This window comes from Helicoverpa armigera, chromosome 9 (genome assembly GCF_030705265.1).
Source record: "Helicoverpa armigera isolate CAAS_96S chromosome 9, ASM3070526v1, whole genome shotgun sequence".
NCBI lineage: Eukaryota > Metazoa > Arthropoda > Insecta > Lepidoptera > Noctuidae > Helicoverpa > Helicoverpa armigera.
Genome location: NC_087128.1, coordinates 2,333,108 through 2,361,084, shown reverse-complemented (window position 1 = coordinate 2,361,084; position 27,977 = coordinate 2,333,108). Strand labels below are relative to the sequence as shown.

The 27,977-nt window shown below is 35.6% G+C and overlaps 1 protein-coding gene across 5 annotated transcripts in view; it reads right to left on the bottom strand.

The window, feature by feature from the left end:
- Positions 1-13,255: 13,255 nt before the first annotated feature.
- The window catches only part of LOC110372731 (protein scarlet), a 29,449-nt gene continuing 14,727 nt past the window's right edge, over positions 13,256-27,977 (bottom strand). For all 5 annotated transcript variants that reach the window (XM_064036365.1, XM_064036368.1, XM_064036367.1 and 2 more), the window contains exons 6-14: positions 27,393-27,563; positions 25,656-25,894; positions 21,638-21,842; positions 21,033-21,164; positions 20,480-20,707; positions 18,001-18,136; positions 17,544-17,649; positions 17,013-17,113; positions 13,256-13,527 (exon numbers count right to left, since the gene is read on the bottom strand). In XM_064036365.1, the coding sequence (XP_063892435.1) occupies positions 13,352-13,527; positions 17,013-17,113; positions 17,544-17,649; positions 18,001-18,136; positions 20,480-20,707; positions 21,033-21,164; positions 21,638-21,842; positions 25,656-25,894; positions 27,393-27,563 (1,494 nt within the window). In that variant the 3' untranslated portion in view covers positions 13,256-13,351. The remainder of the gene's footprint in view (positions 13,528-17,012; positions 17,114-17,543; positions 17,650-18,000; positions 18,137-20,479; positions 20,708-21,032; positions 21,165-21,637; positions 21,843-25,655; positions 25,895-27,392; positions 27,564-27,977) is intronic.

The window sequence follows — 27,977 nt, the reverse complement described above, 5'->3', positions numbered from 1 at the left end:
ATCGGAATCTGCAATTTAACGTCATTTGTATAGTACGCCATTACATCATATCTAACCGCAGTATTGTTATTATACCTACTCGCAGTATTGTTAGTCTATGAAACAGATCCATTTCATGCAGATTCCTCGTGATATGTACCTATCAGTAAGGTACCCAGACCTCAGGACATTGTTATATCTTAGGATATCACTTATAGAATTTGGGCTTTAAGATTCGATTATCTTCTATAATCTCCTCCTTTAAAATTTTGAAACCGCTCAAAGAAATTGTACGTCGGCGGCATATCTACCTCTCTATGCTATGTTTAGTTAATTTTACTGTAGGTTCAAAGTTCACCCAAGCCTCATTGTATATACATGTATATGAGTGAAGCAGGAGTTTGGATGCCTACAACCAAAAAACCAGTTTCTGAAGTAACTTATACAAAATCGCATTGAATAGTCTTTTGTTATTGTGTTGCAATACGCCATCAAATAGCATCTGCGAAGGTCATAATGACGACACAAATAAAATTGTCTGCAGCACATGCTATGTAGTTTCTCTCTAGATAAAAAATACAGTGAGATTTTATCACATCATAAAACAAAACATTATTGCGTTGAACTGAACACGGGTAAAAATAAAATCTCGGTCGTGGTGTCGCATATTGCACGACTGCATGCCTTATCTCTGTTCTGGAAGGTAACTGCAGACGATGATAACATTCCACGTGTTAGAAGCATATTAACTGCGAAGAAAACGCACAAATATGTTAATTACCATTGTTCACGCAAAATTGATTCCATACGGTACTTAAAATATTTAACCTACTTACCATTCAGGCAATAAGAATCAATTTGTAACTGCCGCACCAAGTTACGTCCCAAATTGCAGTTAATATCAGAACTTGCTTATTAAGGAATATAGAACTTTGTGTTCGTTTCCTTGAGAAATAACTGTAGGTAAATAAAGCGATAAAACGCCAAATGACAGCGAGCCAGACACCGTAATTCCTGAAGAAGTGCTCCAAGTTATTGCGACCAATAAAAGCATGAAATCCATAAAAATGTAATCGGGCACGAAGATAAAAAGACTCATAAAAGAAACAACAGGACTACAGTTGATGTACAGACAGACAGGGAAGGGCCTCGTACGATAATCGGATTATTCAAATAAGGAACGCGTAGGGTTTCTTACAGAACAAATGAATGGCCGTTAAGGATCTAAGCGTACTATTTTGTTAGTGTGTCACACATGAATGTGTTTGATTTAGGATCTCTTGAAGCTCTTTGTAACGATAAACGTGGACAACGCAAGAATTAGAAAAACCGGTCAAGTGCGAGTCAGTAATACATCTCCCTAAAACCAAATTACGGATAGTCAGAGAGGTAAAGTGATTTTTAGAACTCATAAAAGGATCGTAGCCACTATCAATTCTCAAGTGCTGATACCAACAGCAGCCCAATAAGTCACTAACTAGAACTATCGGCCAAATAACTCGGCAATGACGCAACTCCGCCCATATACGGTTTGTTTTCACTTGATACCCAAATACGACTAGTTCTTAAACCTTATCGTCAGAATGCTTTCTATTTCATTGGATCTCTGTTAAGGTTTCAGAGAAACGATACTGCCACATATGGCGGAATGTATCCGTTCACTGGCGAAATGGATAGATGAAAGAATTCGTACCAGAGACTGTTGCAAAAACCATGAGAAATCAAATGACTTGCTGGATGGTGAAGATCAGGTAGAAGGTTGCCTGAACGACATGGAAAAAGTAAGCTAGCAGAGAGAAACATTTTCAGTTTCACATCTTTCTAGATTCAAGATCCGATTTGGTTACTGTTGTAATCTTGCTGATGTAGAAATCAAACCTACATCTAATCCATCAAAAGAATCCATCTTCATGATTTGTCTGGCGTTGCATCACAACTTAATTAATAAGATATCATTGTTAAAAATAATATAAAGCCTGAACCTATTGCTTAGTAACGAGCATCTTTATTTCAATGACAATGCAATTGAATTCAAGATAAGAAATTCGTTTCACAATGAAATTGATTGATAGTAACGCCGTAAATGTAATTTTACGCAAGATACATCTGTAATTTACACTTACAAACAAACGAACCATGAAATTGAAGAAATATGTTATACAATTAGTATAAAAATACGATACAATGCAACACCGTATGGCGTAAAACGTTTAAAGTAATATAGTGCAGTCATTGAAGCGAAAAATACGGTCTAACCTCCGATTTTTTTTACTGTGAACCGATTTGCATGAAATTTTGGAATTAGGTTCATCTTACCCTTAACTTCAAAAGTGAATATGATTTGAACTCCGCCACCCCCCCTGGGGGTGGTTGCCACCCCTTCTTTGGGGTGTATATTTTTTTTTGCAAAATATCCTCGGATATCGATAGAAGACTTAATTTTAAGCAAAAGTTGTCTTTAAAGTTTAAAAAAAATCCAATACTTTTCAAGTTATTGGCAATTGAAAATTCGCAATTTTTTCACGTTTTTCATCGGTTTTTTGCAAATATCTCCAAAAATGTACGTTTTATCGAAAATGTATAAAGAACAAAATTGTAGCAGGTAAAACAACGAACAATTTGTTTTTTTATAAAATGTCCTAAGTGCAATATTAAGCTAGATATTAAAGATCAAAGCCGTTTTTTATTTTGTCTGAAATTTAATCGACGTAGTTTATGTCATCTATTATTTTAGTAAGTTGATCAATTTACGAGTTTTATTATTTTCCGGTGACATGTATACACATTAGAATAGTTGTGACTCTTTATTATACTGCCTACTTTCACATTGCTCCAAATATTGACACTCCGAAGTTTTCAGTTACTAAGTAGAAAAAAATATGACAAGTTTTTTGACCATAACTCCTTAAATTTTCATGCTATCACAATTTATAAAAAACCACTGTAAAAGTAATTAAGAGAGCTACAAAATCCATCATTGCAATATATAGTAAAGAACTTTTTTCTAAAACGGTGAAGGGTTAAAGGGTTTAAGAGAGGCTGTGATTGCGCTGCCACGCGCTCTTTAAACAATCATATCTCCGTCAATTTTTGTTCGACAGAAAAAACAAACAAACCAAATTGTTTGTCAGAAAAATACCTAATTTTTTTATCAGTACACTTTTATACGTATCTGTCGTAATTTTTGAGATATTATGAAAAACAAGTGGGTTTTTCTTTAATTTGAAATTTCGTTCTTTTCGTTAATCGTGACTTTTTTGAAAAATATCTGTCCTGAAGCAGCCAAACTGATACTATCTATCAAACTCTTCATAATAAAGTTAATCCTAGGCGGAATACGATTAATTTTAATTTTCGTGGAAATGGCACTTATGAAACCCATTGATTTAAAAGAAAAAATATAAGATGCTCCCCTTATTTGCAATACAGCTCACTTATTTAACGTGCAAAAGACTTTTAATAGTGCTCATCTTAAAGCTTATTTCAAGCACTACAAAACCCATTTGTATTAGAATGTATAAAATGCATCTGCTCGTCGCTACATGACATTGACCACAACGATTAAATTTCAGACAAAATAAAAAACGGCTTTGATCTTTAATATCTAGCTTAATATTATTGCACTTAGGACATTTTATAAAAAAACAAATTGTTCGTTGTTTTAACTGCTACAATTTTGTTCTTTATACATTTTCGATAAAACGTATATTTTTGGAGATATTTGCAAAAAACCGATGAAAAACGTGAAAAAATTGCGAATTTTCAATTGCCAATAACTTGAAAAGTATTGGATTTTTTTTTAAACTTTAAAGCCAACTTTTGCTTAAAATTAGGTCTTCTATCGATATCCGAGGTTATTTTGCAAAAAAAATATTCACCCCAAAGAAGGGGTGGCAACCACCCCCAGGGGGGGGTGGCGGAGTTCAAATCATATTCACTTTTAAAGTTAAGGGTAAGATGAACCTAATTCCAAAATTTCATGCCAATCGGTTCACAGTAAAAAAAATCGTAGCAATAATGCTTCAATGACTGCACTAATAGCCGGGGTATTACCGGCCGCAGTAATAGCTGCGCAGACGCAGCGTTATCGCGTCAAGGTCATACAGTAAGATGCGCTCGCGTCACTCAGGTAAAAGCTTCATGAATTTAGACAGCAAAAAGTACAGCATAACATAAATGCACTATTTATAGAAATTACAGCATATTATAAAATAGAAAATGACGTTATCCAAGACACAAGAAATCAATAAGCTAACAAAATAATTAAACTCTGAACTAGTTTTATCGCGAATCTCAACTCATTCTTACTTGACCCGGGGTACTGGGCGCCAATAGATATCTAGCCATCTGACCCGAGCTGCTTGCTATGAATATTGATCGGGCCTGCATTAATATGGACGCCGCGACCTTAATTATATCTGTTTACAGTATGCATGATCATGCACGTGGCTACTCGACAACAGAATGGACAAACTCGGCTACTGTATTGGTGTTTCCTCTAAACAACCTTCTTAGTATGGTTAAGAGGGCTATCACAAATTTTCGCGAATTTAAACGTTTTATTCGAGTTTTGATGCTTTGGATATAGTCACAATAAAAAAACAAAAATAAGATTCAGAAAGTTTGATCATTTATCTTGAAAGTGTATTAAATAAATATTTTAATTTGTCCACGTACATCAGTAAAATCTTTGTCTCTGCAAAGGATGTTTCATAAAATGTTGCTTTTGGGTATCTTTTGATGCTTCGGTACTCCGAGGATATAGCAATTTAACCATTTATAAAAATGTTCAAGATACAACTATATCTTGTACTTGGAAGTGCTTAAATCAATTTATTACAATTCATACAGTATTACACCAAAAATAATTCTATAAAACTGAGAGTTACTGACAATTTTCCGTACGAAACTATATTTTTTATCTATGAAAGTATAATCCAAATTCAAATAAAAAACATTTAATAATTAAGGTGGTATTGTTATAAAGCTTGAAAAAAAAAATTGGTCTATTTAAAAGTAAAACAATATTTTAAAATAATTTTTGTTTGCAATGCAAAATCAATATAAATCTTGTGACGCGCGGTGTTCAACTTTAGTCAGCGCCAGGCGCTTACCGAGGAGGGACGTATCGCTCGCTGTTGCGCCGCGTAAACTCGCCGGAGTTCGAAAAATATAGCGCAACCTACGCATCTAACACGTTTTGATACTAGTGAGTTTTATTTTATTTATTAGTTATAATGATCTGATTGAAATGTAATATACATAAGTATTAGGCCATGATATTCTAATTCGAAAATGTTATAGATTGGGTTCTCTTTTTTTGATGTTGGTTATAAAGAAATATGTACGTAAATGTCATCGTCGTTAGTTTCACTGTTGCATAATAATGTAATTGGACTTCTTTGATTCTTGCAGGATAATGAAAGCATATTTAATTCAGACTATCAGACTCAATTGAATACCAGTACAAATAATATGGTAAGTATTTTTTGTCACCCGCAAAAGGTATACGTGACATATTTGTTTTAATAAACTATCTACATTCCTAGTTTTCATTGTTGCAGGAAAATGAAGATACAATACATGGAAGACGAATTATAGATTTTAGTTTTTTTATAAATCAATTACTTATAATTGATAAACATGGTGAAAAGTTTGGTTGTCGATTAAATAATTTAAAAATTGTAAACGATTACTTGTTTATTGTAACTCAATCGAGCTATTCTAGGTTATAAAATTCATCGGTACAAATAATATTTCATAAACTATAAAAACAATAAATTATTTCGGAAAAAAGTGGCAAAGTCTCAAGTTTGTTTGTGCCGCGTGGCGGTCCGCGGGTGTGCGTTGCGTATTTCACTAGACGCACACATGCGCAAGTGCTGCCGGCTATCGTCTAATTTACCTACAACTGAGCAATTCGATTTTGTAATAGCGCTCTTAAACAAGAATTAAATAATAGCTTTAAATAAATACATGACATAATTACTTGACTTTACACTTAACATCACGATCTGACTTCAATCCAAACATTTATAACGCCTTTTCAAAATGTCAATCTTAATGGAAATTTAACATTCATAAAATCCACATCAAAGTTATTAAAGCCGTTATTTAACCTCACAAACTGGCTACACGTCCTGAATAAGTCTCGGATTACACGAAAACTTTCAAAGCATTTTGTGACTGCCCTACCAGGCTTCATAGGGGATTATGCGCTTAATTGCTCCATAAATCCGAAAACCGTCAACCATAATTGCAGGTAAATATAGTAATTTACCTCGAGTCAAGCCAGTTCTCGACGGATGCTGGTGCATATGGAAGGCCAAATATTAGCGCGTGTCATAGCTAACGGAAAACATTTACTTAACGAGCCTTTTATAGGGACTGGTCGCTTCTCTCGGCCACTACGGAATGATAATCTCGATGATACAAAGTTACCTGAACGCGCAGGTATTGCAGATAGCACGTTTTCATCGGCACGTTTCACTTCTGCTAAAAAGGAAGCCGTTAAAACAAGCACGAGTCGCAAATGATCGATGAACCTAAGAAACCTTTTAGTAATTTCCTGGTCCAGCCAATTACTCCACATTTACACTTCCTTGTTTGGACAAAAGTAACAGGCAGGACGTTCATTATTTACCCGTATCTTGACAATAGCGCCACTACTCCTATATAATAGAACTGGGTTTATTTATTGACAGCTATAATAACTGCCAACATTGTCTAACAAACCACTTTGAGCTGCAGGGGAAAAGTATTTTTCCTTAACAATTGAAATTAAATATCATAGTTGAATCAGGATCCATTTCTGACTTTACATTACGTGGGACTCCAAAAAACTAATTGACTTTTCGCAACAAAAAGATCCAGGCACGGGACCACAATTCATCGAAATCGAGTATGATTCATCGAATGAATCGATTCGATTGATGTTATCGTATTCGTTTTATAAAACAGTGTACACAAGGTTTTGGCCGTAATTGTGGGCATGCAAAAGTGATTCAACGTGGTCACTCGATAGGGATCGCAACAACCGGCTTCATTTTTGCGGCTTATCCGGTGTGTGTTACACAACTTCCAACTGCCATTGCGTTATTCGTATTTAAAGGGCTTTGTTAATGAGAAAAAAAGTAAAAAAGACATTTAAGTAGTTTTAGTCTAATATTTTTGGAAGATGAATCTTCTACTTTTAGGATTTCGGAATCAAGTAATGCAAGAAAGAGTTGAACTAATATCGTCAAGGAAGTCGGCGCCGTCAGGGACTAATAAAGGCTTGTTATGCAGAATTTTACTGGAGCATTGCACTGCAGCGGTGCGCACTGTAGGATAATTAAGGGTCGGTGACCCGGTGCAAAGCTTACAAAGGGAGCTAGTGCTAAAATTCAACCTCCCACTAAACACGAGTCCGGGAAATGTGCAATTCAATAGCTGTTAGTCAGGTTTACAGTAATGTAATATTATTAATATGTTCACAGTTAGTTATCTCAGCATAGAATCTATTCTTTTAGTTTTGCAACATCTTAAACATTGTTTCAAAAGTTTCTGAGTTATCTCTGGGCTGTTTTATCTGTGCGACCTTCATATGGAACAATGCATGCTTTGTTTCTCAATTCCTTCACCATTTTTTAATATGGCCTGTGCTCCATGCGGATCCAAAATTAAATTCGGTCAATGTTTAGTGTTACGTATTATTTAAAAGTAAGCATTTTCTGTAAAATATAATTCTAGACAGACAAGAGAAACCGTGCACTTAAACTTGAATTTTATTCGTTTGCAATTTGTTAATGTTGAACCCACACAATACCTCTCATATATTATGTTTATGTCTATTTAAGGCTATTTCTCTCCAGCCTACATTTCTGAACGTTTCTCCATGTTCGGGTAGCTGTGGGATGTCACATGGTAAACGCATCGGCATTCAAGTGTCAGCCCGGGTATTGTCCAAAACAAGTTGGCCCTGTTCCCGACTTCGTTTTTGTTCAGAGACGTGAGACTCCACGGCGCGTCTTAACGAGCATCAAACCAGTTGCACATATCGCTGCGTCAGTCCAAATCTGGTAGTAAATACTTCGACACTCCGTTTGTTATCGCAGTTTTTAATCACTATGAAAATAGCAATGCCTTGATGGACAGTTATAGCGCATCAATGCACAAAATTGGTCTTAAAATTAAGATTCTTCAACAAACCGTGTGGATCTCTTTATTGCTATTATATGTAATTATGGACTTTCACTTGTCTGTTAATGTGACCGATGCCATAGTAATTGGTTCCGAACAAGAAACTACAAGATTGGCGAAATTATTCTCATTAACTATAAGACCATAGGTGGTTTATAAAAAAAGAGTAGCACGCGAGACTTTCGTTTCACGTTGTTGGAACGTAACCCGCTAATTACAGGGTTCATCGGTCTCAAGTAACATTGACGCCGATTCAAGAAGACCATTAGACCATTTATCATCGTCGGCTGATGCAGTAAGACAGCTTGCGTCTTTTTGTTTCGTAACCGATGGTGCAGAAGTCGCATGATGGTTGTAAACAAATCTGTCTGGAGACTAAATGAGACTAATAGTTGGGTTATTGATATGTTGATATTGACCTTCAGCAGCTTATAGCTACATGTCATTAAACTTTTAGAATATACACATATGTACTTATTGATACTAGTTTTAAAGTTCATACTTATTTTAATGACGTGATTTAATCCACCTCCGATGCAATTAAATTCAATGAAGCTTTTCTTACCCTCATTTCTACTACGTGTTTAATAGTTTGGCCGTCTCATTACACTTAAGCTGTTTAATATTATTATTGCTATAAAATATCGCAACGTAGACAGGTTAAATACTTCTAGAAACAGGTTAAAACGGAAATCTAGGTAGTAAGCACCGATTTAATGAATTGCATCCGTGGCTGTCGCAACTAGCGATAGACAAGTAAGCTTCTTTGGACGACTAAGTAAGCAACCTCATTAATCGATAACTGGCAAGCCAACGAGCGTTTATCAGCGGCTGATTTAAAGGACCTCTTCCTGCCAATCTTCGATAATCACTTTTCAATAAGAGGCCAATTTGTATCGGTCCAATGTAACCGTAATAAAATCCAGCTGTGTTTATCAAGTTGTGATTTTAAACAATCTTATTGATGTGTTTCGAGTGAAACCTTTTCATTGCGAGATATATTTTTTGTAATTTATTGACTTGACGTGTATCCTGTACCGTGTACCAAATGCCTACGAGTGTACTTTCTTTTTTCGTGTTCAATGCAACATCTGTTGTGTTGTGCCTCTATCATTCATTTCAGTTGAGGAACGTCATCTCCGAAACAAAAGTGATGGTCATCGCAGGTAAACAATAAATTGTAAAATTTATTTTTTCTGCCTATTGTTTTTCTAGGAACAACAGTGTGTTTTATCTTCTGGTGTTCACATACGCTTGTTAAGCAAACGCAGCTCGCTTCGACGACGATACGACACGCAATCTTTATCGAGAGGCTGTATGGCCGAGCGACCTTTGTCGGGTATTCTAGTAACCATGCCGTGACTCCAGCCAATTAGTTCAAACGATATCTAGATCTCCGTGTTATTGGTTTTGTCAAGCCAGCAATGTTTGAGAGTTATTGATTAGAGGTATTAATGATTTGTTTTTCTTAGTCTCTGAAACAATAAACGTTATTAGCTGAATCGCAAAGCTACTTGGAACAAAGAGACTAGAAACTAGAAAAGCTACTTCTATTCTACTTTGAACTAACCTTCAAACAAACGGATATGTATCTATCTAATTTGAAATAAATATTTTTTACCGCAATGTTCAAAAAACTGCAACCCTGCAATTTAATTCGCAGTTCGGTCTTGATCTCTTTCAACTCTTGATAGAAAAACCGATAGGTATCTGCAGAACGGAATAAAATAGCTCAGTTACGATATCTATGAAATAAATAAAGCTGTAAATAGCCAATACTTATTAACTGTGGTTAGGGCCGGTGTTTTATTACAATGACGTCATAAGCTAGACATCGAACGCCCACCGACAATCTAGAGTGGTTTTTATCTAATTGATAACATGAGTGGAGACCACAGGTTTTAGTGCAGTATTTAATATTATAAACTCTATATAGAATATCTACTTAGGAAGAAAAACAGACCGTTTTAATCAATAACGGTAAAACCTGTTTCGTGCGTGTAAGGGTTATTATTATGTGGATTATTTAATACTTCGCCAATTTATTTTAATGAGTCTCTGCCTGGTATGCCCGCTTGTATGTTATTTTCAGGTCATTTAATCGAACTTTGAGTTTTACCAAAACTACATTTTTATAAGCTTGTTACACTTTGGAGCTAGTGAGAAGCCATAATCTCCATCATTATGGTCTTTAAATCAACAGGTCTGTTGGTTTCTAAGGTAAGTATGGGATGGAGCCCTATGTAGAAATCTACTTGTATTGACTAAGCTTTCGTTTAGGTTAACCGAGCAAGGATTCGGTACTTAGATTCAAGATCTTCAAAACAATCTGTTGTTTACAAAAAACCAACATGTGACGCGCTACGGGTTAATTACCTAACATGAGAATAGACGAACCAGCCGACAGGATGTTTGACGTAAAAAATAGAACTGTTCTATTATTTTCTTTATTTAAGTAGATCGTTGGGTGCATTGTTCATAATACAGGATTATTCAAATAGATATAGGCATTGTTTCCGTGTAAACAAAAAGCAGTTTTAATCAAAATACGGAACACACTCGTACAAGTTGGATACCTACCAGATATGCCTACATGTACTGGTATGATCGGAATTCTCAATGAGGTGAGCAGAGCAGATACCTACTTATAACAATTTCTTAAATGCTCAACGTTTACAAGAAACCACCAAGGAGTTTGTATACCTAGAATACATAAACAACTCAATGCTTCAGTTGTCAGTTCCATCGACAATCTTAAACGTCTAACACCGAAGATGAAAAAAAAACAATTGGGATAATCAATGCTTCGTCCTTGTTTCACTTTGGTCCCTTTGTAATTCCTGTGGCGAGGTTGCATTCTCTCGTGGCGTGGCGGGGCCGCGCGCCTTGCCTCGTCGACTGAGGTGCAAGCTGGCTTGGTACTCTACGTTGATCGCGAGTTAAGACTAACTTAACGCCAATGAAACGACTTACGTCTTTGTATTCAAAGTTTATGAAGTTATGACCTCTGTTATTGTATGTACGTTGCACTCGTGTATGATTTTATGCACTTTTACTTGGTGCGTAAAACTTCCCGCCTAAATATATGACCTTTCGATATTAACTTAGGTTAGAATTTTAAGTAAGAACTGACTTATCTTCGTTAGGTATTGGTAAGTTCTATATTCAAATGATGTTTTTCCAACCAGAAATATAGATGTATGTGTAGTAGAACACGACAAGAAATAGGGCAAGTGATAAATAAACACCGTATTATCAGTACCGATAAAATAACTGGACGTCTTACTAACCTGATGGCTCGGCGCAGTCGCTCATAATCCAAGCTGCATTTTAACCTCAAAAGACACCTTAAGCACAGTCACGATACGCGAAGGTCACGGTTATGCTATATTGCATAATATCACCAAGCTTTAACACCAGTAATTGAAGGGATTTACAAAAAACAATACACGACCGAGGATTACTGTTAATGCTGTTATCATAAACACACGAATGCACAGTTCGATGCACGTTTATAATTCAACAAACGACGCGAATATCCATTCAAGACTCCATCAAATCGCATATTTGAAGAGTTATCTAAATAAAACAAACACCAGTGAGGACTCGATGTCATAAGTTTTATGCAGTTTACGAATAAACATGTCACAGCCGTGCACTGCACTCCGTCTGACACGACGAATATGGCGGATGAATTTGAACTACGCTTGCGCGGCTCGAAGCGAACGCCCGTTGTTCGCCGGCCCGGCAGACAGGTACAAAAACATGGGCAGAAGTGCTGCCATCTGTTAATGAGACGTTGAACTTTTACGTTCCGATCGTGTTATTGACGGAAAGCAGTTTGTCGTTTTTTTCCTAGATAGCGCGAACTGACTGGTCAATTTTATAAAAAAATATTATATTGATAAAATAATGATTACTAGAATGCATAATTTTACAATAAAATGTTTCAGTATCGCGAAGTCTTACAAGAAATTCACTGTAAGTACAGTGTAAATATTTATTTATTAAGTAACTAAATCAACTCCAAAGCTGTTTTATTTACATAGATAATAAATAGATTTACAACAATGGTATATGAAAAGTATGTACTTGAAATAAAGCAAGAAATAAATAACAACAAAGTTACTATTGTGTTGCTCAGATATTAATAGGTCATTACAATATTGATGATTCAATTTATTAAACTTGTCTTCATGCAACATAGCTATGAAATATTTAGTAGGCACTTTCATACCTGATGTTAAGAAATTCAACAAGGCCTCCATTTTTCAGGAACCACGATTTGACACAAGTCACCTTTTTCACTACACACTGAACAGACGTACACAGACTGAAATGAATCTCCGATAGTTTCAGCTCTTTGATTGATTTTATTTCAGTGCCAAAAAACGCAATGACGTTTGACTGGTCATTACATTTTTATGGCAACAAATGAATGATATCATTGACGTAGGCGTTGTAACATGCAGATACATAGACAATAGGTATTACAGGAAACTCCCACTAGTATAAGTATGGAATATCTCGCAAACGTGAAGGAATCATTCCAGAATGGATTCTTGCGAGGTTCCTCCTGAAAAGGTTTTTATATGGTTTTATATCAATAAGTAAGAAATGCTCGAGATAAAATTTATAATAAGTCTGACGTCGATATGAGAGTATGAAGTGTCGTGTCATTTGTGAAAATCTTGTCAAGCAAAGAGGTTAAACTTAGAAATCCTTATTCAGAAATAAAAGTTGGGTGCTTAGGTTATTCAAGTCGTGGTGGCCTAGTGGTTAAAGAACCAAACTATCAAGTATAAGTGTGGGTGTGTGTTCGATTCCAGGTCAAGCAAGTATCAATGCAACTTTTCTAATTTTGTATATTTTTTCTAGGTATATCTTGGACACCACCGTATTTTGGAGGGCACGATAAACTGTAGTTTCCGGCTGTCACTGAACAACTTTGCACTTCGTTACAGGTAGTCAGAAGCCAGTTAGTCGAACAACCAGTCTTATCTAGGGGTATTGGGATGCCTGGGTAACTTGGTTGAAGAGGCCAGATATGTAGGTAGGTTAGGTTATTGAAGAATCAAATGAGTAAGCTAATAAAATCAGTACAATAAATTCTTTATTTAAATTATTTACACCTGGCTGAATACATTTATCGTAATAGACACCATACCAAAAACATATAGGAATTGTTCGTTTATTTTCTCCTGGTTCTGTGTCTAAGCGCCAAAACGGCTAGGCTGTGGAAAGCCAGGTATAGGATGAAGAGGGCGAGGACGTCCATCCACAGATTATTGCTGGCGAAGTCGTAGGTGACCAGGACTTGTTCCCCGGTGCTGAGGCACGGCATACCGGGTTCGTCTGTGATGCAAGCTGTAACAAGAAAAGAACTATAAATATTTTATAAAAATGTTAGAGTAGTATTTTTATATGGCATGTGGCATGCTTGGTTAGGGACACTATATTTGTTCCGTAGGTATGTCTACCTAGAATTTTTTGGTGCATATACGTAAGAAATCCCCTATAAGGAGGTAAGTATAGGTAAGTGAATATGTTTAAACTGTCATTGGAAGATGTAAAATCCTCTTTCACTACTCAAAAAATATTTACATTTCTAAGCCGTCATAAATACAAGGCGTCTATTAAATCAACGACAACGATGGGTCAACGACCTCAATTTGTCAAAAGATCGTGATCCCTTGGCGCCATCTTCCTTGTATGACAACAGGTTTCATAATGGGCTTAACACATTTCTAAACGCAACAGGGATATTGCTTCTTTGAAATATCAGTATTATTGTTATTTGTTTGTCCATTTTACCTGGCAGACCCTTTTTGCGGGGAATATCCCGGGCGCCGTAATAAGCTACCTGGGTTTACAAAAAAAAATAGAACAGATGGGCCAATTACAGGAAGTAGTGTAAAAACTGGTTTCTTATTGATTTATCTTGGGTAACTTTTTGGTAAATAAAAGGATTTATTTTTTAGACGCAGGCCTTTACTGTTTCCGAATGGTTGATGGAATTGATAAAGGCCCAAAAAAATATTAAAGATGTTTTGGTTTAAAATCAAAAACCTGTTCCTTTAACTTGAAGATAGGGCTCCGTACTACTTATGGTATTTGGCTAAAAAGCCAGATTTTGAAATTTTGAAAAATATTAAAACAATGCATCTTTAAATCAGTCCAGTACCTAAATATTTCATATTGCAATGTGAAAGTGAGTTTGTTTGTTACGCTTTTACGCTAAAACCACTGAGCCAATTGAGAAGATATCTGACTTGGATCAGCCTTATTTAGGGTAGGCACTCTGGGGAGATAGCCAATTTTTTTTCCCACGTGCAGGACGAAGTTACCTGAGGACGTGGAAGCAGTCACGAGCAAACATAAGACCTACCGTACATAATATTTTATTTCATCTGAAGTATATTTATACATCTACACCTACTGAAAAGCACGTCATGTATTAAATACTATTTTTAGGTCACCTAATTATAATCTACAAAGCATTGTCTACATACCGTCTATGTAAATAGTTATTGATATATTGCCAAATACTCTGAGGGCCTGCTAAATATATTCTAAGCGGTATGCTTCCCTTTATTTGTAAGACGATTGATAATATAATATAGTACGGTATGTTTATAGTATGCACAATCTAGACACACGGCAGTGTGTCCGCCAAGTTCGAGCAAAAAAAAGCGACACACCGGCCGTGGGTTATATTACACGAACCATTTCGGGCCAAATTCGACCCCCCTATAACTCAAAATCTATTCTATTTACGCATATCAAATTTCTAGTATCTGTTGAGACCCACTCACTTATCTTAAATACAAAATTTCATTAATATACCTATTATAAGTCTTGAGATATTAACGTCAGAAAATCGCTATTTTTACTATACACTCACTGACTGACTGACTGACTCACTCATCAAAAACCTAGACCACTTCCAATGGTCGTATTGACTTGAAATTTGGCATGGAGGTAGGTCTTTATGTCAAGGTAAAGGGAAAAATCTGAAAATGGCCAAGTGTGAGTCGGTTTCAAAATAATGAAGGTGTTTTATACCCCTAAGGAACTAAAACGAACTAAATTTATCTACATTTATATAATATATCTTCGAATGGTCGTACCGATCTGAAATTCGTTACAAAGGTTTGTATTCAGTCAAAGTAAAGTAAAAATCTGAAAACGGCCAAGTGTGAATCACTTTCGTAAATAACGAATGTGTAACTTTGATCCACGAACATAATATATGATAACATGTCATGTCAGTCAGTTGGTAAATCTAGTCCATTTCTTTGTAAGAAGCATAGTGCATATTCAAAAATCTGAAAGATAGTATAAATGAGACATTTCCTTAACTAACTTAATCATAAGAAAAAAATAAAATAAACAACCTTACAAAAATAAATGAAATCCCACCCAAAACAAAAATGTGAAAGACTGCCAAGTTCGATAATATGGGAATGCTTCGCCTATAAAAGAAGTGAGACCTGAATAAGTACCAAGTTCCATAAACATACCTCAGTTAAAAATAGTTACTTTTTAATGATGTTACTTGGCAAGTTTAAATAGAAAATGATATACTTGATTCATTGCGTTTAGTAGGTTTATAACAAGGTGTGTGAAAGCTTGCCAAGTAACATCATTAAAAAGTAACTATTTTTAACTGAGGTATGTTTATGGAACTTGGTACTTATTCAGGTCTCACTTCTTTTATAGGCGAAGCATTCCCATATTATCGAACTTGGCAGTCTTTCACATTTTTGTTTTGGGTGGGTATTATAGACATAGCTGCCTTGTTGGTTTCGTAGTCGCAAAATACGAATGCTGTGGACGGGGTATTAGGTTCGATTCCCGGGTCGGTCCTCCTGTGCCTGAAATCTTTCCCGTCGTGTTGCATTGTCGTCCCATAGGTATATGAGAGTGAGGGAATAGTCTGCGTCAATGCTTGTGTTTTATAATATGTCGCAGCTGGCTGATCTCCTTATTCCTTTTATGTGAACCGTGCTAGGTCTACATGATTGTTAGAAAGAGGGTACTACATAGACTCCAGGAATCATTATGATGGGTTTTGATCAGTCGCATTCTGAATTCCTCCCGCAGAAAGAGAGAACAATTACCTACACCTGACGATTTCCCAAAAAAATAAAATAAAATATCCATGTCTACTGGCTGGATATTAAGTAGGCATGATAATTAATTGGTCACTATATTTGCTCAAAGTGTGGCATGAATTCATAAATTAGTTTTTATACATTCCAATCATTCTGTCTGTGATTTGTCGCTGTGGACTTATTTCGCTTAATTCAAATTAATGAAACCTTTAATACCTAATTATTAATAAATATTTTATAATTTATTATAATACTTTAACGACATCATTAATGATTATTCGTAAAATTAACATAGTTTAGCAAAATTATGCGAAGCCTACTGTTTGTAACTTGTTTCATGTTTTTACATAATGAAGAATCTTCTATTATAAAGTTAATTAGTAATTAATACAGTTTGTTGAATGGCAACATTTCTTTATTACGCACATTATGGCGCCTGATTTAACACAATGACTGGTTTTGAAGGATCAAAGTTAATTCGGCTTCGTAAAAAATATAAATTGCCCATTAATTAAATGCTGACTAACTAACAATACTTACAAATTCATAGGCAGCATAAAAAATGAACCTGTGCCATACCTAGCCATGCTTCATTCATATAGCAGTCTCCATTAACTGTCAAACTGATCGTTTAAAATAGCGACCAACAAAGACGAGTGCTATTGTTATAAATACCTAACGGTTTTCCAAAAAGTCCTCGAGTTCCCGAGAACTAAAAGAAATAGGACAACTTACTTATATTTTGGACGCCATCCCATTGTAAAATGCTCATAGCTTCATTGGAGTACATCAGCCAAGATAAATGACGGATCCAGGAGACGTATTTTGGCATTGAACTGAAAGCAAAATAAAAACGGGGTATAAAATCCTGTACAATATTTTTCATCATCATCCTTCTGCCCTTATACTTATGATTTTTTTCATCATTTCCATTTTTTTTTTACCATACATTTACATAAACACGTAAGCTACGCTATACAAATAAGTCCGTTACTTTATGTGCCTATAGTAATAAAAAAAGTTAATAATAATCGTTACAGGAATTCCACAAAAAAAACATTACCATAATGTAAAAATATTTGGTTTAAACATCGAACCATTTAAAAATAATATCCTCATTAACTTTATGACCCATTTTAAATTCCGAATAGAATTTAAGGTATTTTTACCATAAACAATATTCATGAACAATGCTTGGCTCGCGTCAATGGAGATTTTCCGCCAAGGTTTTATTAGGTATGCGAAAATAAAATGTAAGTTTATTACCTTAGTTTAATGAAGATGCCCGAGGTCATCATGAGAGCGTAGTCGAAGGGCACGAGGTATGCTATGGCGACTGGCATTGAACCAAACGCACACGAGAAGAACGAACCTGGAAGCAAATCATGTATGATGATGATTACGTTTAAATAATGCTTGTAACAGTGGAGGTTATAGTCAAATTATCCGTAGGTACGTGAAACTTTATGCAATCGTTGTTGACCCACGTTTCGTTATTCAGTTCGTAAACCTGAATTTGGTCCATTGCTTTGCCTGTGACCCTTTTTTACTGAGTATACTTTTAACCAGCTTATTTTTTTCAGTTTTTGAAGAGAGCACGGGTAGTATGATTTAAACCCACAATGTTGTATACTTTTCAGGCGTTCCTACTTATATATATTTCTTCCGTCTAATTTTAAACTCCTTTGCATTGATTGTGTCTGTATAAAACCTCTTTACTTACCACAGGCGATAGCTACATTCAGCACCAGTATAGCCAGGAACACGGTGAAGCTGAAAGCGTACAGGGAGCCACGTAGACCTGCGATCCAGTACACCACCAGGGTGAACAGTGTCGGCTCTATCAGCAAACCTGGCAGCTGGAAATCGAATGAAAGAAGTTGGTTAAGAGACATCTGGACGTTGACTTATTAGCAGCTTATAGCTAAGTTCTGAAGTGGTTAAAGGCTAGGCCGAAGATGATATTGTGGTATGATGAACGTTTGAAGTATCTATTAGTACTCACTCTATTTCTTTCGTATTTGCATAGGGAATTATAATACAATTAATTGTAGCAAAATTATATCTGACATCTTTGCGATTTTGTATATCTGTTTAGCGACGACGTTTTCCTTGTTTTGGAAGGCACGGGGCTGTCAGAAGTTAGAAAAACTGATTAGATATGGAGTTTCCCGGGTAACTGGGTTGAGGAGAACAGTCAGACAGGCAGTCGTTTTTTAATACTGGCACACTGGTTAAAAATATGCAGTGGCAAAGCTGCGGACACAAAAAAGCACAGTCAAATCAAATCTTGATAAAAAATAACTTTGACGTAATATATGTGGGATTGATTCATGCATGTCAGATAAAACTTTACGATCAACGCATTAAATATTTTTTTGCAAACATGCAAAGCTGGAAACCGGTTTAAAATTTTCGATTAATTTACTGGTTAACATATATTGTTCATTTACAAACTGCGGCCTTTTTTACTATTATATTTGGATAACCGGTACTTTTACGCAAAATATGGTTTCTGGTGGCGGTCATAGGCATATTAATGAAATAGTATATTACTAGATGGCATTTAGTATTATGGTAATGAAATATAATGTTTTTAAAGATGAACCGCTGAGCCATTAACTAGCCTTGAACTATGAGTTGTTTTTGAACTAACTGGTAAATTATGGTTGTCATAAAAACTGTCGTTTTCATCTTTTCCTTGTGAGACCTGTCTGTTTTATGCACCGTAACGGCCATTATGGTGTAATGAAAAATGGAGTCGGCCAATACTCTGGGCTCATAAATCAGTATGAAGATGAATGGTATTAGAGCATGGCATTATGGCAGCCCGTATTAGAGCGACTGAAACTTTGATTTAATTCATGGTTTTCACTGTTTTACAAGGATTTACTGCCTATCTGACCTCTTCAACCCAATACCCCTCGGTAAGGCTGCTTTCTTGCTTCGGACCACCCGTAACGAGTAAGAGAGACGTTCAAATAACAGCCGGGAGCTTCAGTTTATCGTGCTTTCCGAAACACGAAAGAATTCATTTACCCACTCATGACAAGACGGTCACCCATCCACGGACCGATCGCTTCAGGCGTTACTTAACCAAACGATCGATCCGTTTTCCTTTGACTTAGCCACTCTTCACTAGCTCGTCATTCATCTCAAAACTATCGCAGAATTAATTTTTGCAGGGTGTGAGAGCTCTAATCGAACTGAATTCCGGTTTCCATTAGAGATAGAGATAATAGAGTTAGATTATAAACTTACACATGTTTCTAAAGCTAGGTGCCTTTAGCAGCACGTGTAACATGTTAATGTATTAGTCATACTTAAAAGTTTTGACTAGCTTTAGAACTAGATTTCCGCAGTGCATACCAGTTTGAACTGAAAAAAAACTCGCACTACTATTATGAACGCGACAGCTTGCATGTATGAATAGATGGATGTTTGTTTCCGTGTAACGCAAAAACTATTGAATGGATATAGATATAACTTAGCAGTAATAAAGCATAGGCTACTTTCTATCAGGGTGCGTGAAATAGTTCCTTCGGAAAGCGGGTGAAACCGCTGGAAAAGCTAGTACCTAGTAGATAATTGATTATAAAACTGATAACCAGTTTATTTAATTGTTCTTCATCGCGAATCTATAATGGACAGAGCTTTAAGTTCTCTTATGACATTTGGTATTATATCACACTTTAGTGCTAAATAATGTTGCCATCTTCTTGCGTAGTTTACCAAGAATCTAGAGATTGCACAACAATATCTAAGCGATGAATCGTCATGTTGATGAAAAAATAAGTAATAAGTGGACCGAACACGAGTTACAAGCGTCGAGAGCATTATTTTTACTACGGTTTCTGTTCAGCAGAACCGCAAAAATTAGGTACCTAGTTTGACAAAATCGAGAAAATTACAAATATATACAGAACTTTCTTATTTAATCTAACCTATTTTCTGGGAATAAAAGAGCCATGCTACATTATTATAAAGCTTAATTGGTAGACGATCTCTTAAGGTTAATAGGCGGACTTTCTCAAAATGCTAAGGTAGGTACCACCCTTGTCTTGGAACATGACAGAAGTTGATAATATAGAATAGCTATTACGCTGTTAAAAGATATAAGACAAATAATGGTATGTCTATAAAAGTCCTTCGTAACAAAAAAGTTCTACAGGAGCTACCAATTCAAAAAAATCACCACTTACCAAAGCCACCATCCTCGCGGTATAATAAATAGGCGCCGAATACAATCCAGCCTTCAGTTCCCTGTTCAGCAGAGGGAACTCCTCGGGGAACATATGGAGGACTGAGTACATGGGGGTGAACGTGTTCTCTGCTATGATGATGAAGAGGGCACCCTGGACATCTTGAATGCCGGATTGCGTGAGCCTTGCTGTGCCCATGAAGCAGAGGCCTGCTGTTAAAGCTATAGCCTGGGGGAAAGGAAATAGTGGTATACTTGCAACATGATTATTAGGTACTGATATACTAGATCTCTGTCCGGTCGTGTCCGATTGCCGTCTATGAGAGTGGGCTATGAGTGAAGGAAAAGGGAGAACACCTGTGTCTGCGCAAATGCTTTTGTACTCATATCTCCTTGTATGAAACAGCTGCCGCCGCGGCCGACAATCGATTAGGACGCCATTAGGTTTAGGTATTTTAATAATGTTACTTTTGATAGAAAGTAAGATTGAGTTTTCAGTTAAATCTGCTTGAAATATCAATACTAGAAAAAGTTTTTTTTAATTTTCAACTTACCAATTTTTGTATTATCCTTACAAATTGCACTCGTGGATCTCGAAGTATTATAAGTAGATACCGATATATTAACCAACACAGCTTTGTTAGGAAAAACGGAGGTTCGAAGGTATCGTGTTTATCTTGAGCCACCTGGGAATATACAAAAAAATATTTAATTAAGTTTTTAATAGTAAAAATGTTGCAATAGTTATCTAATCTGCAGAAATACATGATATCTTCACTAATTTAATTGTGGTCATTAAAAGCAGTAAAGTGTGGTTCAATTAATAATTGAATGGATAAATTTACTATATGAGTCATATTTACGATGGCAAATTGGGTGTTAATTACTCGACTGTGAAAACCACGGGCAATTTATGAATTGACAGATAAAAAATCTTAAAGTTCGTTGGTCGTTGGAACACGCATTCGATGCACTTTTTGCACATAATTAGTCTTAGATTACCCGAACACTGCAAACTTTTGGTCGGCCGATAGTGCCTTAATCAGTCCGACTGAAAACTTTGATTGGGATCGAGATATTCGTTAAAAAAATTACAATCTAGCCAACTTTTGGCCGATTGTTCAGTCTACGGTGTGCAAACGTTTGACTATGAACTTACAGATCGCGTGGAGTTATCGCTATCCATCAAATGGAACTCAAAATGTATTTCCATGTCTAATTCTTTGGCAGCATCGCTGACTGCGAACCTGTCGCAGACATTCTTGATGGCTTGTCGTGATGCTGACTCCGAGCCAGGAGTGAGAGACAGCACCTTTATGAAGTAGTCCGTAGGATTGTACATCATTGGGCAGTTATAGCCAAGGCTGAAACAAAAGAATGTTGTAAGGAAGACGGTTTTTGATATACTTTAAGGATATCTATCAAAATCTATCTAGGAGGATCTATCAATCCTATTCAAAATTGAAATACGGGTTTGACTTGCTTTTAGGTAGTCAATTAGACAATTCGTAGGATTATTTCTATAAGTTATTTTTATATTACAATAATATGAATAATTTATAAGTGGGTGTATCCTGCGGCCTTTATTTTGTAACTGTAGATTTTTGTTGTTTACGCTGAAAAGCCTATTCCGGATTATTTTTGGGTCAGTCGCGATTTTCTAAGGACGAAAAAAAATTGAAGACAACCGTCTTAAATTTTTTATTTTTAACCAGATTAAAGGTGGATTAAGATGAAGATTTAATGGAATATCTGAGTTTGGATGATGGTCCTATAATTAATTGTTAATTAGTTGATGTTCCATGACCAGTTTACTGACTTCTAGTTCTTCTCTGCTTTGATAGACCTGCATATAAACGTTTTATTAATTCTGCTCAGTAATTACATTTCCTTGTACAATTTATTAAAATGTGGTGAAATCATCAATCTTAATGGATTCCACTTAAGAAATGCCAGATGTATGGCATTTGGAGTGGATAGCTAATGAATACAAGATATAGGTATAATATTAGTTGTACACGAGTAAAAGTCTCTATCAACATGATAATATCTAGAGATATAGACGATATCACACCATATAACCGTTGTAAACATAATGGTCGTCAACAACGTCAGAGGCTGTCAGCCGGATTTGAAAATCATCTGACACTGGTATAGCCTGTTAGGTGATCAAAAATTTAAAACCTACAGCCTACTTATTTGATAAGAAGAACATAATATGCGTGAGAGACGGCTTAAAATTGTTTGTGATAAACGGAATCTCTGGTTCAACAAACTACTTATGGTCTAACCGTTTTTGGAGCAGTAAACAATTCTGTCAGTCAGTATAGAAAATGCTATTTTCACTTGAAAGTTATCAGCCATAAACTGCACAAAACAAACGAAATACGAAAGAACTGCATTCTTAATATATGGACTAGTTACTGAAAATCAAATGCACGCCGCTATTAAGAGAATGCAATTGTTACAGCGTTTCAAAGGAGTCGGGAAGTCCTATTAAGGTCACAGCCTAGGCTGGCCCATTTAGACCATCAAACGCAATTGTATTGGTTCGATAGATACTAATTACTGACAACTTGTCACACAAAAATGTATTTCTGAATAGATTTTGTTTTATACGATTGGGTTGGCAACGATGGTACATACAGTCAGCACCAATTAACTTTTGACTCCTGGCAATTTTGTTCGAACAAATCGTGTCGAATAACTTTGCTTATCCGAAGATTGCTACGATTGCAAAATATTGACGTGATCATGTGAGCTGTTAAATAACTAACTTCTAAAACCCAAAGGTGACCCAAACTGAAAATAATTAAAGAAAGAGAAAAGAGAACGGTATAGCATTGATGCGGATCTATGGAGATTACTTATGTTATGAAGACGCTCTCAGTAAGAACTGTATGAATATCGAGGAAGAAGATGATCAAAGACATGATATGGCAGGATTGTGTGAATGATGATATATCTGGAAAAAATGTCGGCATAGTGTATCAGGATCATCATCATTGTTCGATTAATGATGATGACGCGAAAGAGAGCTTTCTCATAAAGGTGACACAATGTTACCCAATGATTATTCAAAGACACAGTATGCTGTTCTGATATCATAATGATAATTAACTACTACATTAATTTTAATAATGAGTGATTGACGATTTAATCTGAACGTAACTGCATTTTAGTCAATGCGCTTAATTCTTTTCTGTTGCAAATGACGATAAGATGATATAATATATTTAACCCCATTAATTATTTAATACGAGGAAAAAATTGACTCAAGTAATAAAATGCGAATCGGTTTTTGGTAATATTCGATAATGTGAAAATTATGCTAATTCGATTTTAATTATAATGACTGCATTCATTAGACGTCTGTTAAGTATTGTTAAGAGTTACATAACATTTAATAATAGGTAAGTACAGGCTTGTGATATTAAATATTATTGGAAAATAATTTTGAGAAAGAAATTAAGTTTTTTCTTTTCAAAATTGATTATTAACTATTTTTAAAATGTTAAACAGTTTTAAGTCTTCAAAAAACAATCGATTACAATTTTGGCCCGAAAAATAAATGATTGCAACAAGTAAATATATAAAGAATGAAAATATTTAAATAACAGCATTTTAATCATATTTAAAACAAGTAAACAGGTGAAAAAAAAATCTTTAAGTGGTTTGAACTTCTAGTTGTTTTTAAGATGCATCACTACTAAGATAAGAGAACACTCATTTAATTAAGAGCTCATTTGAAATGAATATAAGGTCTTAAAATATTCTACTGTCACATGACAGAATGTATAATAGGTACAAAACTCTGTGTCCGGTTTCTATATAAGAAAACGATTAGTAGGTATCGTAGTTTTCTTGTTTCTTTTTTGACATAACCGCACCAATGATTGCGCATCGCAGCAGTGGCGGATTTAACGTAGTGGGGATTATGGGCATTCCCACGACCCTAATTAACTTGTGAATTAACACTTTTGTCTAGTACTCCTATGTACTCCCTGATGTACATCCTTACGTACTCCTTGATATACTTCTCCCTATACGCGCCCTTATCCACTCCCTTGTGTTCTTCCTTATGATCTCCAACCCTATATTTCCCAATGCTAAATATCTCAACTCTACTGAATCCGGTACTGCCAGGAACAAATTAAAAACTAACTGCACGTGTAAACATCTTACACGTGGCGAATGAAAAAAAAACACTAAAATATTTATTGTGATGTTGCTATTTTGAGCGTAACTGCATATTAATTCAAGTAATATATTCCAGTTTTGTCCAAATCCAAAGCAAAATGGATAGTTAAATCGTATCTATGCGAATATCTTAAATGTTAAACAAACAGGAGTTTAATAATAACTTGACACGGAAATTATGCGCTGCATCATCATAAATTGTGTAAATTGATACTTAACGATGTTTACTTAACAGCGATTTTACACTAGACGATTTTGTCGTGCCTAGCAACATCGAATGTATGTAACGCGAAACACATTCCGAGCGCAAACGGTAGTTTGCTGAAGCGCAAACCGCCGATGTCACTAAGAAAAATCGAGCGTAAAATCGGCTGGTGTGAAAACGCTGCTACATATATTAATATTTATTTATTTACTGAAATCAAAAACCTTCTAAAATATTGTGACAAATATTGTTTTATTTATTTCATTGTTATAACAAATGACATCATTAGTGTGACATTTAAACAGGAGGATCTTGATCAGTATTGAATTTCACTGAATCGATAAGTAGATGAAAAATAAAATAAAACAATTGAAATATGTTGCGAACTGAATTTGACACCTTTTGGAATAAAACAGTGGCTGAGTAATTGACTACCGTACTACGCGTCACGGTTCAATTCCTGCGTCAGATAAATCGAAGTTAATATTAACTACTAGGTACTAGTTGTGTCTTATAAAAATAAAATATCAAAGAATTTATCATAGTTTTCATCCGAGGATGCGTACCCGAAAAGGCGCATGGAACAACCGCATGTGCCTAGTGCGTTACAAATGCAGTCAGTAACTAAGAAGATTCCAGTGGCAGATGACAGATTACATATACCGATAGGAGAGTATTACCAACGAAAACGTTGTATATTAAGAAACATTACTTACTTTGATGATTAAAAGACAACTCCTAAAAACAATTTAGCAAAATATGCTCCACTCACCTTTGAAAGAAACTCAAAGCCTGAGACGCCGTCCCAGCGAAAGCCACTCTTCCTTCAGCTAACAGTACCAACTTATCGAACTGTGCCATGAGCTCCGTGTTGGGCTGATGTATGGTGCATATGACAGTCTTGCCTTGGGCTGCACTGGCTCGAAGCAACGTCATCATCTGATGGGCTGATGATGAGTCGAGACCAGTTGTCGGCTCGTCGCAGAAGAGGAGGCCGGGGTCGGTTAAGAGCTGGGAAGGTTGAAACAATAAGTATTTTGATGTTGAGATGTCATTTCCTCGTATAGAAAGAAGGTTCGACTTTGATTGTCAATAAAAAAAAAATGGGATGAGTTCTTGAAACAGTCATATTTTCTTAGTCGGCACGCGTAAGTTTTTCTGTGTGTATAGAGTTAATCAAGTAAGTAGTTTTTAGGAGAAAATTACCATTAATTCCATTAGAATTTTCGACTATTAATTTGAATTACAAACGAATGTAAATCCACATTAATGTCAATCAATAAAATGTATAATGTAGTCACGTTTTTAAAGTAAAATACCTACGTAACATTGAATGAATGAATCAGAACTTGATTGTACCTACCTAAATGTTCTCGGATAAGTAATTGGTATTATTACCTATATTTCGGACATCTAATAAATTATTGCATAACATTTTTAGACACAAAATTTTATATTTTATTTATTTAACAGAAAATGCCAGTCGCTCCATGTAAAACACTGGTACCTACTCAGCTGCATACCGGCGAGACTGAAAGCCGACCACGCCACATAGTTGGGGAGAGGATAGGCAGATGCTAATGATATGTATAGCAGAAGATACACCAGGAAATAAAAAAGCAAACCGTTACTGGATCATAAAATAAAATACCATGACTTGACAAAGCACAAGATAATAATAATACCATAGGTTTTAAATACCTATATTCAAATTTTATTCAAAGAGAAGCGATAATATGTAAGTAAAAATAAAAGGCACATAAATTATATTCATCACATGACCGAATCCAATATCTAGTTTGATTCAATCATGTGATGTGTGCTTCCTACTAAAAGTTTTATGTAAATAAAACCAGTATAGTTTACATACACTCATAAATTGTACGCGAATTTGGACATGTTCTTATTAACTCACCCTGTAGGTTTTTACTTATATGATGCAGATTATAAAATGCAGAAAATTTAATACCTATTACGTTTTTCAAACACTGATATTCGATATTTCTCTTAACTAGATACTAATCTGCATTTCATGTTTAATTAATTTGCATTCTTGGTTTAAAACTATTTATCTTTTGCAATCTGAATAAAGTTATTCTAACACGAAAGAATATTATGTAGAACATTAATTTTGGGATGCATACCAATTTAACTCCTTAACTTAACGGAAATTGACGTGTGTACCATTTTTTATCGCTATACCTACATCTTTACAGCGCTTTCACACTGGCCGATTTCCCGTGTGGGTCTCACGGGCGCTATCGCACCTAACATACGCTAAATGCTACGCACAACAAAATGGCACATTAAACCGCGCGACAACATTTCTGCCGCACGGAATGTGTTGCGCGTTAAAAAACCGAACGGAAAATCCGCGACTGTGACAGCGCTTTTAATTACCATTACCTTCAGACGTAACAAATAAATTCGTCTAGACAGCAAACATCATTTGCAATATTGATTAGGTATAACGACTAATCAACAATCTATTATTTTATTTATATCTTACCTCAGTGGCAAATGCCAGTCTCTTTCTCTCCCCGCCCGACAAGGTCTTCCTTCCATCCAGGCCTCCGATGAGAGTGAATCTGGACCCGTACAGTGATAGCTGCCTTAGTAGCTGGTTCACCCGTCTCTTGCGAGCTAGGGAGGAGGTGCGACCATCCATGCGTAGTCGGGCCTAGAGGGACGAAGAATAGTATTAACTTCATAAATAAAATCAAAGAATTTGCATTGTCCAACGTCGTTGACGTTACGACGTTGGATGACTATGCAAATTCTTCTTCATCTTTTGGGCACGATCACCGCTGAAAGTGATGCGGATTTGTACGTATTTCTTAAAATAGTAAATACTCCAAAAAATAGATTATTATGGCATATAAAAAAAAACATATTTTTTTGGAAATCTAGATTATTAACATTTTTTATCGTAGCGTGGGAAGAAAATAACGCCATCATAGATAAGAAATGCAAATGCTACTACTAAAACTACATAGGCTTAGCTCAAAAGTTTATGTTAATTAGGAAGCATCCATTAATAGTATAATATAGATAAAAACATGAAAAACACATTATACTGACACATTATACCTGA